Source organism: Carlito syrichta, unplaced genomic scaffold (assembly GCF_000164805.1).
Source record: "Carlito syrichta isolate Samal-C Ts95f unplaced genomic scaffold, Tarsius_syrichta-2.0.1 Scaffold302587, whole genome shotgun sequence".
NCBI lineage: Eukaryota > Metazoa > Chordata > Mammalia > Primates > Tarsiidae > Carlito > Carlito syrichta.
In genome coordinates, this window is record NW_007246683.1 from 695,806 (window position 1) to 711,020 (window position 15,215).

The 15,215-nt window shown below is 33.5% G+C and overlaps 1 protein-coding gene across 6 annotated transcripts in view; it reads left to right on the forward strand.

Annotated features, from left to right (window-relative positions):
• Positions 1-15,215, forward strand: part of MEF2A (myocyte enhancer factor 2A) — a 156,062-nt gene that overhangs the window by 69,143 nt on the left and 71,704 nt on the right. For 5 of the 6 annotated variants that reach the window (XM_021711796.1, XM_021711795.1, XM_008056976.2 and 2 more), the window contains one exon: positions 5,179-5,378. The exons of the other annotated variant lie outside the window; for it this stretch is intronic. In XM_021711796.1, the coding sequence (XP_021567471.1) occupies positions 5,325-5,378 (54 nt within the window). In that variant the 5' untranslated portion in view covers positions 5,179-5,324. The remainder of the gene's footprint in view (positions 1-5,178; positions 5,379-15,215) is intronic. 6 annotated transcript variants of the gene reach the window in all.

Genomic DNA, 15,215 nt, shown 5'->3' on the forward strand with positions numbered 1-15,215 from the left:
TGTGTTGTTACTCTTTGCTCTTACATTTATGTCTTTATTTCTCCTGTTTTGTGTTTAATTTGTTCTTTTTGTAATTCTTTGAGATGATTGTGTTGAAATTGGTTTTTGACCTCCCTCCTCATCTCTCATATAAATATTATAAAGCTAAACATTTCCCTCTTAATCATGGCTTTATTTATATCCCATACATTTTGCTATAAAGTATTCCTATTAGCATGACATTCAAAATATTTTTAAATTTTCACTGTGATTTCTTCTTTGATCTATAGATTATTTTAAAATTTACTTCTTAATTTTTATATTAATTCAATCTGGGTTTCTAGGTTAAAATGTTCCTATTAATTAAAATTAAAATTTTGCTAGTTTAATTTGTCTGAGTTCAGAGAGCATCCTTTGAAATATGTTAAGGCTTAGTTTATGGTCTATCATGTAGTCACTTTTGGTAAATGTTTTGTTTGCAGTCACGAAGTTTTTTCTGCAATTGTTAGGTCTCCTGCTCTATATGCCAGTTAGGTTGTCAGTTGCTGTAGATCTTTTTTGTTTGTTTTGGAGTGCTTCTTTCTTTGTTCTGATCTGCTTGTTGCATGGGTTACTGAGAAAGCGCTTTTTAAATTGACTTGTTAGAATTATGGACTTAGTTCTTTTGGTGTTGACTTTGTGCATACGCATACCCTGCTTTCTAAGCTGAAGTTTATTTAAGAAAATATATTTTTACATCTGCAAAATTTTAGTACAACATTTTAACAAACTAGTATATGGGAAAAGTCACAAATCACACTCAATATGCAATTTGTAGAATATTAGAATCATATGTAGACTTTTGAAGCATGTAAAGGGAGTATGCGTCTCTGATGTCGCTGGCAAATAAGCAGACATTGCAATACTAGGAGCCTTTGCCTTATTTTCTGCCATGTGTGTTTGTCCTGAACACATTTCTAATTGCCTTTCATATTTAGCTTATTTTTTGCTTAGATGTGTAGAATGCACAAAAAAGTTGAGAAAATGTTAAATTATGGAGAAGGGAAAAAAAGCCAGTGAGAAAGTTATTGCATATGAAGTCATGTAGTAAGCATTTTGCATCCTAACTATGATAATAAATACTATTTTAAAAAAGGGCATTTTTTTGGTGTGTTAAATTTTAAAAGAGAAATGATTAGGGATTATGAGTTGATGTGTAACACATCATAATCTTTCCCTACTTAAAATAATGGAAAATACATACCTTATTATGGTTTTTGCATAGATTTTCAGGAACAGATTCCTAACTGTAAGTGTTATTAGGTACACTCAAATTTAGGAATGTTGTATCGTCCTGGTGAATTGAAATTTTATTTTTTTTCTGTCTTCAGCATTAAAGGTTATTATGATAAAGTAGTCATACAACTTTTCGTTAGTTTGTGTTTTACATGGTGTATTTTTCTCCATGCTTGTACTTTTATTCTTTCTGTATCCATGTGTTTAAGATTATCCTCTGTAACAATCACGCAATTGGGTTTTGGTTTTTAAGTCCATTTCTATTATCTTTTTTAAAATAGAGATTTAATTTAATTATATTTAGTGTAATTACTGATATACTTATATTAAATCTGTCATCTCCCTGTTTACTTTCTGTTCGTCTCTCTTTTCTTCTTTTAGATTATTTATTAATCAGTTTTTTCTCCTCTTTTAACTTTTACCTATATATACTTTTATTGTTATTGCGGTGGTTGCTCAAGACATTGCCATGTGCGTCCTTGATTTATTGAAGTCTAAAGTAAATGAGTACTTTCCTCATCTCCTAGTCAGTGAAAGGATTTCAGAACACTTTAACTTCATTTTGTTAACCCATCCCAATTATATGCTGTTATTGTTGTGTATTGTAATATTTTAAATCCTGCAAAGTGTTATTTTTTACTTAATCACTGTTTCTTTATATTTACTTACTCTGTTCATTGCACTTCGTTTTTTGTGCATATCCAAGCTGTATGTGAGCTTCTTTTTTTTTTTTTCTAATTGAAGAAGTCTCTTCATTGTTTCCCGGTGATCGGTTTTCTGCCAAAAATGCTTCTATTTGCCTTCATTTCTGAAGATATTTTTTGTTAGATACAGAATTCTAGTTTGACATCTATCTCTCCTGATTTCCAGCACTTTAAGGATACCATTTCATTATCTTCTGGCTTTCAATGTTTATAAGTCAGCTAACTATAACTCTTACTATTGCTTCTTGAAGTTAATCTTATTTTAATTTTCTGGATGCTTTTGAGATCTATCTGTGGATAAGGCCCCCTCCTGCCTCTTTCTTGTGTCCTTTCCTCCCTTTTTCTTTCTCCCATTTCCTCTCTTCCCCTCTCCTTTGATGTACCTAAGTATGGTTTTCTTTGTATTTATTTGTAGAACTTCTTGAATTGGTGGCTTAATGTCTTATTGATCAGTATTGAAAATTCTTAGCTATTATGTTTACAGATATTTTTTCACCTTCATATGTTTTCTCCTTTCCTTCTGGGACTCCAATTACATGTATTTTGAATCCTTTCTCCATGTACTGTAATTTTTCACACTCTCTTCTGTATGTCCTATTCTCTTGTCTTTTTGTGCTTCAGTCTAGGTGTTTTCTTCTTTCCTTACTTCTGAGTCATTGATTCTTCAACTGTGTCTAACCTGTTATCAAATCCAAAATTAGTTAACTTCTGTTTTCAAAGTAGTATTTTTTTATTTCATATTTTTCATTTTTTTATCTGTTAAAATTCTTTTTTTTTTTTGATTTCTTAAACACCCTAACTTTAAAGTGTGTGTGTGTGTGTGTGTGTGTGTGTGTGTGTGTGTGTGTGTGTGTGTTCTGATAACACCATTATCTGGATCCACTGTGGGTCTGTTTCCATTGCCATTTAAAAATCTTGGTTTCAGTCAGATTTTGAGTCTTTTTTATTTCTAGACATTTTATATGGAAAACAATAAAATAATTTGAATTTCTAGATGATGTTATCTTTCTGCTGAGAATTACTTTTGCTACTGGTATGCAGTTAGAATATAGTTCTTTGGTGTCTCTCCATATGCCTGACGTGTTTACTAGGGCTATTTCTCTTCAGCAGGCCCTGAATCTAACTTTTGTATGGCTACTCACAGATCTCTGGAAAGCTCTGTTCACTTTCTCAGTCTCTCAACCAATAGTTTTGGAATCTACAGGCTAATGTGACTCCAAAGACTGGTCTCACATGTTCTGACAGATCTCAGTCCTGCAAATTCTTACTGTCTTGAAAGTGAGATTGGTTTAAAACATATTAATTTATGTTTTTCTTTTCTTGTTCTCAGAAGAAGATTGGCTTGAAGCAACCTAGTCCATCACTGTCAGATGCAAAATGCCCAGATATTTTCTAGAATTTAGAAATGTTCAGATTATATAAGATAGTACAGTATATTTATCTTATAGGTGTCATCAGATCTTGCATACCTTAGTGATAGTATCTTTGCAGTGAAATTATTAATATTTATCCTATCTACTACGGTGCAAATTTTTGAATTGGGAGTTGGATGCAACATGATCTGTTAACTGATACGCTCTACGACACAGCTACTTGTTTGACTATATCCCACCAGTGGCAAGCCATCTTTTAGTTTCTCAGATTTTTCCTGTTCCCTTTTGTCATGGGGTCATCTGCACATGTTATTCTCTCTGCCTAGCATGCATAGCCTCATACTCAGGTTTGAGTATGAGGCTCATCTTCAAGGAAGCCTTTCCTGACCTACAAATTTTGGTAAGATTTAGGTTAGCTAGATCAACTTTTTAGTTTTGAATTTTACAAACTCAGTTGTATGATGGTTTGGTTCATCTCTTTTTCTACTATTAGACTCTGAATTCTGCTAGACTAGGAATTATGTCTTTATTTTTCTTGACCATGTTATCCTCTGTATGTAGTTTGGAAGTACATTGCTTGGAAGTACATTTATTTTAAGTAGGTGATCAACTAATAGGTTATCAATTGTTAATAGATGATCAATTACTTTTTGTATGAATGAAGAAATAAAATAATGAGGGAGGACATAAGACATGCTGTGCTGATGATAGTGTTATAAAGATAAGAAATGAAAGGCTTATTGCTTTTGAGCAAAATCGGGTTTAATCAAACACTGGATTTGTATAGTACAGTTGAAGTTATATAGATGTATATGGTATTAAAAATACTTTCATAAAATTCCTTTGGGAATTTAGTGTTGTATTTTAGCATTTGTTCCCATTTCCCCATAAATAGTTATTTTATTATGTAAATTTGAAAGTGCTGGATATTTAAATGACACAACCATCATTCCATTCATTCCACTGCATCATTTTCTCTATGTCATATCAAGTCTTTCTACTACAGAGATAAATGGAATTTAAAAACCCTTGAAGGATTTAAAAAATCTCGGAGGATTTTGGTCTCAGACTTGGAATTTACACACACACACACACACACACACACACACACACACACACACGGATGCTGTGGTTTATTCTACCAAGGTAAATTGGTTTTGATTTCACCAGGGAGGTGACATTTGAACTGAATCTTGAGTTATGAGGAGATGTTTATTAAAATAGCCAAATTTAAATGCATATTATTATGAAAGTATATAGTATCTTCGTGAATTGATAAATAGTAATTTGGCTGAAAGCTAGGGCAGTTTGCAAGAAAAATTTGTAAAGGCAGATTAGGTCAGCCTTTGGCATGAAAGTCATCAGAAGCTTTTAAGAATATTCTTTATTGTTTAAGAAGAGAAGTCCTGGAGCCAAACTCCCTGAGTTTGTATCTCAAGCTTTGCCCCTTACTAACTGTGTGACCTTGGGCATATTAAATGAACATGATAATTATAGATTGAAGTTAGAATTGAAGGAATTAAGACATGTCCATACTTGGGAAAGTTCCTAGCACACAGAAACATTTCAGTAAGTGTTGGCTTTTGTTATTCTTATACACATTGAGAAAACTGCAAATATTATAATTGTGTTAGTTTAGCCAGAACTAAAGACACAAAAAGACTTAAAAGATATTTTAGGGGTAAAATTAATAAGATTTCAGCTTATTTACTAATTTTATATAACCAGAAGTTTCAACTAATAATGCTGTCTATGTGCAGCATAACAGCAGACTGGAAAGTTGTATAAGATTTTTATGATTTACAAACTTATAGAACTTAAATATTCTAATTTGTGTTTTCTTTTAGATCTTGTAGAAAATTTCAGCTGTAGCCCTTGGACTAGAAGCTGAAATAATAGAAGCTGTGTACGATGCATTAGGGTATTGAAGAAAATTAACTTTTGAATTAAATATTTGGAATATAAGCAAATAAGGAAGGAAAGGTGACTGAAAATGGGGCGGAAGAAAATACAAATCACACGCATAATGGATGAAAGGAACCGACAGGTAAATGAAAATTTTAATTTATCTGTTTAATTGATATAAATTTTTTTAAAAAAGAACATAGGATAGAATGGTTGGATTTTTCTTCAACTTAATTTCATGTCTCAATATTTTTAGTTCTAGACTAAATGGAAAAATTCTAACAATCACTAAATTGTGTCTTTTCATCATGTGCTTTAAAGAAACTTTTTTCTTTGTTATTACAGATATCATGTATGTTATAGAAAACATAGATATGCAAAATAGAAGTAAAATCACTGCAATCTCACCATTACCATCCACTATGTAGATTTTTCGTAAGATATTTAATCTTCTATGTATTTGATTATATGTTTGATTGTTACTCGATTATTTTTATATTATGACATCTATTTTTATAATTTTATAATAGCTAGTTCACTAATTATTGGTGAATGTGTTCTAGTCAGTTAAACTTTCTGGTTAACCAATATATAACAATAATTTTTTTACACCTCTTATAATCACAAATATTTCTAAAACATTTATGTATATATCTCAGCTTTAATTGATCAAAATATATTGAACTTAATTGTTAAAGTACCCATATTGGTAAATCCTTACAAATTCAGTATAATTATAATGATGCTGATATGTGAAAAGACTAGAAGTTGTAAGTGTCTAGAACTGGGTTGGCAAACTATGGCTCATGGGCTAACTGCCTGTTTTTGCAAATAAAGCTTTATTAGAATACTGCTATGCCCATTCATTTACATATTGTCTATGGCAGCTTTCATATTATAATGATAGAGTTGAATAGTCACCACAGAGACTGTGTGGCCCATAGGCTTAATGTTTTACTTTATGTCTTTTTTGGAAAAAATTTGCCACCTCCTTGGTTTAGAGGAAAGAAGGAAAAATAATTTCATAGAATATTATAAAGGAACTACTATTCAAAGAGTGTGCAGGAGGGAGAGACACTATCTCTGGGAAGGTTGTGTATCAGAAGTTTCAAGAACAACTGTTTTCTGAAAGTTTACCAGGAACAGAACAGCACTGCAGATGTGTTCTTCAGAGTCTGAGTAATAGTTCACTGGAATATAGATAAAATTGGAGACAAAACTCAATTGAGTAGCTGGTAGGGAAGATGGTGGGAGTGAATTAGAGTTGCGCATAGACTGAATTGAAAAGAAGCGTCTTGTCTAAACTCATGAAGATTGCTTAGCAAAAGTGTAAGGGCCCACACAGTATGATTCATTATGAAGGTTAATAAAATAGGGAAGACTGATGAAGTAACCATTCTGTTATTCCAAAGGAATGACTGCAAGCAAAGCTGCAAATTATCTTCCCTTCACAAATCTGAGGATTGTGATGTGTAGAGGAGGCATAGAGACCTGCTTAATGAATACATGCAGTATATAAAATAGGGCTTATTAGGGAATAACATATAAGCAGAGAAGTAACAGAAAACATAAAATCCTTGAGCTCCCATTATTCTTTAGACAGTCATGTTTTAATTGGGCATAGCTAAACTGGACCTACTTCTGGAAAGAATTCTACATGTTTAGCGGGAAAGAGGAGCTAGGAATATGTAGGTGACTGTGTAATGGAACTTTTTAAGTTGAGGAAATGAACTTGTAAAAAGACAGATCCTGGCACCGAGGTGACTTATAAATAAAAAAATTAGCCAGGCAAGCTCCTGTAGTCCGTGCTACTTGGGAAGGCAAGGCAGGAGGATCACTTGAACCCAGCAGTTGGAGGCTGCAGTGAGCTGTGAACACACCACTGCTTGTCATCCGGGCAACAGAGTAAGACCCTGTCTCTTGAATGAATGAATTAATAGATAGATAGATAGATAGATAGATAGATAGACAGACAGACAGATCCATCCTGTGACTATGGCTCAGCTAGAATGATCCTATTCTTACATTGGGTTTATCTGCTAAATCAGCTTCTTGCCTGGCTGCCATATTTGACAAGGACTGTCTGAATTTCTTTCTCAAATAATTCTAGCAAAAATTGGAGAAAAGACAGAAAAAGTAGTTGGGTAGTTTAGTTTTCAGGTTACATTAGGCCCAGACACAATTTGTCACAAACTGAGTATTGTAATAATACTGATTTTTGAGTTTGTAAATTCAAAGTTAAAAGTTTCATTATTCTTGCATTAAAGGGAAAATGGTATCTTTGCAGAAGAAAAGAAATGTCATTTATTTATCCAAATTCAAATGTGTACTATATCCCAAGGTGTTGTGTTAGGCCCTAGGAACTCATTAAAAATATATAGCCATAAAAATATATATATAGCAGTAGGAGATATAAATATATAGTAAATAGAAGTAAGCTTAGGCACTGGAAGAGTTTATGAAAGAAACCACCAACTTCTGGTAGAGGAGTTTAGAGAGCAGTTGCTGGAGGAGGTAATAGCAAATACGTTTGAATTACAAACACGAGCGAGCAAGATTTAAAAAATTACACTTCAAGTCATTTGAACAGTGTACAAAAAGTCTTGGGGGTGACAGGATCATGCACTTCACTTCTTCTTACTTCACTTCTTTACTTGGAAGTTTCTGGTAGAACCTTATGTTTCTCTTTCCTTTTCTAATACACTTATTTAAAAAACTTTGTATTAAAATATAAGATAAGATAAAGTTCAGAAATCTTAAGTGTGTGGTTCAGTGAATTTTTGCAAAAAGAACATGATCATACGTGTAGCCAACGTGCCCCAGTACACTACAGCAGAAGCATTCTTTGTCCTGTCTCCCAGTTATCATCTACTCGCTGCAAGGAAAATTATTAACCTCATTTGTAACACTATAGGTTAATTATATCTGTTGTTGAACTATGTACAGTATATATTCTTTTGCACAAAATTACATTTGTGAAATTTCCCAGTGTTATTGTTGCATGTAGATATATGAAAATAAATTTTGTATATTTGTTGATGTATAATCTATTGTGAATAGAATACAATTTATATATTTACATTTTTTCTATTGTAAATGGACATTTAGGTTGTAATAGTACTTTGGTTCTATTAAGAAGAGTGCAGTTTTTAATATTCTTGATGGTACATATGAATACTTTGGTATATACCTAGGAGTGCAATTGCTGAGTAATGGGGTATACATGTCATTAGTTTTAATAGCAGTTGACAAAAGTTTTCTAAAGTGGTTATACTAATTTACATACACTCTGCTGTCAGTGTATGGGCCTTCCAGCTGCTTTAAATCTTTACCAACGCTGGGTATTGACCTTTTCATTTTAGCCGTTCTGGTAGGTGAGCAATAGTAACTTATTTTAGTCTTAAATTTCCATGATGTCTAGTGAAGTTGCTCACCTTTTCATATTTTTGTTTGCCAGCTACATATCACTTTTTGTGATTTGCCTGTTCTCTTCTTTTTCTGATTTTTTTCCTGATGAGCTGCTTGCTTTTTTCTTATCAATTAATATGCATTGTATATAAATTCAGATGAATATTTTGTTCATTATATGTATTACCCTATTGTCTCTCACAGTGTGGCTTGCCTTTTAACTTTCTTAATCTTTTTTAATCACTAATATTATTTAATTGGTGTCCAGTTTATCTTTATTTTTCTTTCCTTTATGGCGAGTGCTTTTTGTGTCATGTGTAAGGGGAAGTCAAGGCATCTTCTTGCTTACTATAAGGCCATGAAGTTATTCTTCTGTGTCTGTACTTTTTTCTAGAGTTGGCTTTTTGTTTTACCTTTCATGTTTTAGATCTGTTATTCATTTGGAATTTATCTTTGTGTGTGGTTTGAGGTACAAAGGTCAGGATTTGATATTTTCCAGAAGATATTTATTCAGTTGACCCAGTACAATTTATTGCAAAAACCATTCTTTCCTCACTGTGTGACGTGGTTGTCTTTGTCGTGAGTCAGATAACCATATATGTGTGGGCTGTTTCTGGACTCTGTTTTGTTCCATTTGATTACTTGTATATCCTTGCTCAGTTCTACACTAGTTTAATTACTATGATTTGATATCTGCAGAACTGGCTGGCTGTTTATGCCCTTTTTTAGAACTTCCATAGGAAGCCAAGTGTCAGTATTTTCACCCAAGAAAACAAAGAAAGTACTGGGATTTAGATTTTTTTTTCCCCCACTGGACATATGGATTCATTTAGGGAGAACTGAAATCTTTACAATATTAAGTCTTATAATTCATGAACATGTTTACTTTTCACTTGGTTTTCATTAATTTTCTCCATAATGGTTGATAGTTTTCAGCATATAAGTCTCATACATTTTTGGTTATATTTGTTACTAGATATTTGATATTTTAAGCTCTTTTACATTTTGTCCCCAAATTATACTTTCTATGTGTATGTTTATTGCTAAGTATATCAAAGTATAGTTGAAATTACTGGGTCACTTGGTGACTGTAAGTTTAACTTTTTGAAAAATGCTTGGCCGCCAAAGTGGCTGCACTGTTTTATATTCCACCAGCAGTGTGTGAGGGTTCCAGTTTTCCCACATCCCAGCCAACACTTGTTTTTGTTTGTCACTTGTTGTTTTTCTTTTTTAAAAAATTATAGTCATCCTTATGGGTGTGGACTCTGGTATTTTATATAGTAGTTTGGTTTTGCATTTCTCTGATGGCTGATAATGTTGAGCATCTTTTCATGTACTTACTGGATATTTATATATCATCTGTGGAGAACTGTCTAGTCAAATTCTTTGTGTAGTTAAAAAAATTTTTTTAGTCATATCACCATTTTGAAAACTGTTTTTTATTGGTTATAGAATTCTAGATTGGCAGTTATATTCTGTTTGTACTTTGAAGGAATTGTCTTCTAATTTTCATTTATTTCGGTGGAGAGACCAGCTTTTGGTCTTTTTGTTTGTTTGTTTAAGGTAATGTATCTTTTTAAAGCTTTTGCTTTTCCTTTGTTAGTAAACATTTTTACTAGGATGGTCCTACTAACAGCATTGTGCCTTCAAATATTGCCTGTGCTCATTTTTTTCTCCTCTGGGATTCCAATTTCATGTCACTTACACTTTTTAACTGTGTCACATATATTTCTTATGCTTTTTGTCCTTCTATATTTCTTTTTCTTTTTATGCTGTGCTTCAGTTTGAATGTTTTCTAGTGACCTGTTTTCTAGTAATCCGTTTTCTGCTTTCTAGTAAATCCTTTCTCCTGCTTTTTAAAATTAGCTGTTAAAGCAATGTAATAAGCCGTGCTCGGTGGCTCAGCCTATAATCCCAGCACTTTGGGAGGCTGAGGTAAGTGGATTGCCTGAGCCCGCGGGTTCGAGACCTGCCTGGGCAACTTGGCGAGACCTCATCTCTATAATAAATCAAAAATTAGCCAGGCGTGGTAGCGCCCGCCTGTAGTTCCAGCTACTTGGAAGGCTGAGGCGGAAGGATCGCCGGAGCCCAGCAGGTTGAGGCTGCGGTGGCCAGGAGCAGCCACTGCACTCCAGTCTGAGTGACTGAGTAATAGTGTGAGATTCCAACTCAGAAAAAAAAAAAAAGCAACGTAATAAATTTTTGATTTCTGTTATTATATTTTCAAATCTAGAATTTCTTTTTGACTTTCTCTTTTTTATAGGCTTCAGTTCTCTCGTGAAATGGCCCATCTTTTCATGCATTTTCTCTATATTTTTACTATTTTTAGAAAACATTAACCATAGTTATCTTTAAGTTCATATCTGCTAACTGCTGTAATTGGTTTTACCTGCAGGTTCATATCTGATCCCTTTTTGTCTTTGTTTTCAATAATATAGTTCTGTCTAGTGGTTTTTTATGAACTGCCAGACATTGTATATGAAAGATAATATAAATATTTTATGTTATATTACATGCCTTCAGACATAGTTTTACTCTTTCCTCTTACCGACTGAAATTAGGTACTGAATGTCTTAGACCAAGTAGGGATTGCCCAAGTGGATGTGAGTTTGCTGTTTTGATGAGGTTTCATCTCCCTTTGGTTCATTCTGCTCTTGTAAGTAGCCTTCCAGAGCTGTTCACTGGGCTAAGTCCTTTGAACATTTCTTGAATTTAAAACCTTGTCTTTGTCTAGGAAGATTATGGAAAACTCTGCTTTTCTTTTTTGACATGCTTTCTGCTTATCTTTTTCTTTTCCCCTTCCCCTGCTTTTCCATCCCTCCCTATCTCTCAAAGCCTCAGAATTTGACACATGTTTTACAGAGACAACTGGCAGGGTGATCACTTCAGTTTCTACCCCATCCTTCTCACTGGGAGATTGGCCCCTTCAGTTTTGTGTATTTAACTCCGAAAAGTTCTTCAGTCTTGACAGAAGTACATCCTTAAAGAGGCAAAATTTGCTCTCAGTCCACTGTCCAAATAAAGGCTTCTTCATCTCTTTATACCCAGGCAGTAAATACACGCAAGGAAAAAGTGACTAGCACCATTTTACCTCTTTAAGGATCTCACCACTCTAGAATATTGATATCTCCAGTCCTTACTTCAGCGACTTTTGGAGGTCTTTAAACAGATGTTTACTGTATTTTATCCCACTTTTCTAGTTGATTTCAGTAGGTTCTTTGGTCTTCCACCAACTACTCTCCTCTAACCTAGAAGCAGACATTCGTATATACTTTTTAAAAAAAAAGCAATAGAAAAGAAGTTTCATTTTTGTGGTTCCCCCTCCCAAAGGTAGAATTCAAAGAACAATACTTCGAAGACTTATATTCCTTATCCAGAAGTAATATATGTCTATGTCTTAAGTGTGTTAAGGCTTACTTTGTTTCCTAAATCATAATCCGTTTTTTAAATGTTCAAAGTAGACTTGGATAAATGTGTATTTAATGTTGGTTGCAATGTTTGGCAATAATAGTAGGTATGAGCTAACAAAAATAGCTTTTCTGTAAAATTCTTGTTTTATTTTGTTTGTTTAGTTTCATATTCCCTGACAGGCAACATTTAAAACAGGGTCTCTACCTGTTCATCCCCCACTTCTTGGGCTTCCCACACTTCTGAATCTTCTAGCACTATTCAAAGGATCTTTGTTTGAACACTCCCAGTACTATGACATTGCCACTTCTGAGAAGGAATTTCATGTGAATTTTCTGATTCCACCTTCGTTTTCATCTAAATTTCACCAAATCTGGCAGAGGAAAATTCTGTTTGGGGTTCTTCTTCCTTGAAGAAAACCCAGTTTCTTTTTTAATCTTACATATGCATGCATGTAGGTATGCATGTATCAGTGTTTTCAGAGAAGTAGAGAGAAGTAAACAGGACTTTATTCCATTTTGAATTAAAAACCAAATTTTGTGATTTATCTTGAACTTAATATAAGGGATTTATATCATTTTAATGAAATTAAAACCCTCACTTTAGAAATAGTAATTGTCTTGGAATAGTAAAGCTAAATGTTGAATTGTAACTGTGTAGTTAGCTTTCTCTAACTAGCCTAATTTTAGGTTATGTTACCTATGTTCCTTGAAATTTATGAACTGAATTATGGCTGTATTGCAGCATTACTAATTACGCTGTTCCAATTGTTGGCTTTTAAAGATTTTCATGTTTAGATGTCTTATAAAACTAATATCAACAAAGAAAATCTCCATATGAAAACTGAAAACTTTTTTTGAATTGAAAATACTAAAATCTAGGCAAAAATGTAGAAACTCTAATAGCTTATTTTCTGTTTTGTGACTTATGTTTTGTTTTAATTTAATCTTCTAGGCCAATTTTCTTATCATAAGTTATAGTCAATATTACTTCATTTCTTCCCCTGTTTTTCCTCCATTATATCCCATTTTTTGTTTGTTCCCAAAGTTTATTTATAAAAACAAGCACTTCAACAGATGTTGAGTTTTTTAAACTTATAATTTGTTTCATATTGAGAATTATAAAGTATCAAATATAAGTTAGTATTAAAAGATAATTCATAACGAGTGATTTGGAAGGGTGGCACAGTTTACATACCATCCCACAAACAGGCTAGATTGTATTGGCTATTTAAATTTTCTTGTTAAATGAAAGTTTAAATAGAGAATTTCCTCTCAACTTTATTTTCATTCAGTATACTAGCTAACAGAATATTTGAGTGTTCATAATATGTATTGTGTTGTGTGTACCTGAGAAATATGAAGGACATATAGGTCTTTGATAACATTAAGGAGATTTGATCTACATAAGAGTGATTAAATGCTAAGATGTATAGATAGTACATGCATTTGGTATTACCAGAAGAAAGGAGACATATACCCTGTCTAAATGTAGGTGAAAGATACTGAACTGCTATACTACCTTTTAATTTTATCATGCTATACAGGAAGTAAAATGGTTTGAAAAAATACAGAAACATCCTTGATTGTACATGTGAAATACATTTTCTGTTTTTTTTTACATGTATGTATAATACCTGTAATATAAGAGGATTTTTTTTTTGAGTTGGAGTCTCACTCTGTTACCCAGACTGGAGTGCAGTGGCCGCTCCCGGCCACCACAGCCTCGACCTGCTGGGCTCCGGCGATCCTTCCGCCTCAGTCTTCCAAGTAGCTGGAACTACAGGCGTGCGCTACCACACCCGGCTAGTTTTTGATTTGTTGTAGAGATGAGGGCTCGCCAAGGTGGGTCTCGAACCTGTGGGCTCAAGCAATCCACTCACCTCAGCCTCCCAAAGCACAGGATTACAGGCTGAGCCCCCGAGCCCAACTAACAATTGCTTTTTATTATACTGGAGCTCCTCTGCTTCTTCAGTAGCTACTGCAATGACTGATTCTAAGTCTAGACCAATAGTTAGACAAAGGTTATAGTAAGAAGATCATATTGTAGATAGGGAAATAATTTGAACTTTATGCTGTTTAACAATTCTATAGATTATTCAAAAGTGTACTCCTACTTACTTTTTAAAACCAATTTCTAAAATAGACTTTATTTTTCAGAACAGTTTTAGGTTCATAACAATATTGAAGAGAAAGTACAGAGAGTTCTCATATGCATTCTCTCCTCAACCCTTTTTGGAATAAGAGGGATCAAGGATATCTCTTGCTTACCTCAAGGAGGATCATTAGGTGGTGTCATTTTTTTATGGCATGAGTTTCAAAATATGTGAAGTTTTTGAAGGGGAAGGAAAAATAGTTTAGAATGGAGAATATGGAGCAAAATGGACATATCTTCTAGTGCCTTCAAGTATAAATGGTGTACATATTTAAAAATAAACAATGAAAAATTTTTAGTTTCTGAGAGGATTTCAGATAACAGGTTTCAGTTAAAGAAATAGTCAAAAAGGAATTTGAGGACTTTGGGGAATTTGCTGACCCTAGTCTGTGAATTTCAGTGGGTGGCAATAGAAGGGTCTGGAAAAAAATAAAAAATAAAATACATTTTTAAAAGAAGAAAAAGAAAAAAAGAAGGGTTTGGGAGGGGGAAGAATGAGTTAAGATTAGGGGGTACATTTATTTGTTAAGCGATTAAAATCTGGGTGATAAAAATTAACTCCAAATGGATCAGAGACCTAAATGTAAAACCTCAAACCATAAGAACCTTAGAAAATGAAGGACATACCCTCATGGAAATCGGAACTGGCATCCAATTCCTGAACAAAACCCGAAACCTTATAGGCCATAAGAGAGGAGATAGACAAGTGGGACCTCATTAAACTGACAAGCTTCTGCAAAGCCATCAAGAGAGCAGAGAGACCGCCTACAGACTGGGAAAAAGTATTTGCCAACTCCAGGTCTGACAAAGGCTTAATATCTTGGATCTACAAGGAACTCAAACGTGCTAAAAAGAAAAAAAACAAACAACCCCATTATAAAATGGGCAAAAGATATGAATAGACACTTCTCAAAGGAAGACATCCAGGCAGCCAACAGACACATGAAGAAATGTTCAACCTCACTAATCATCAGGGAGATGCAAATCAAAACCACACTGAGATATCACG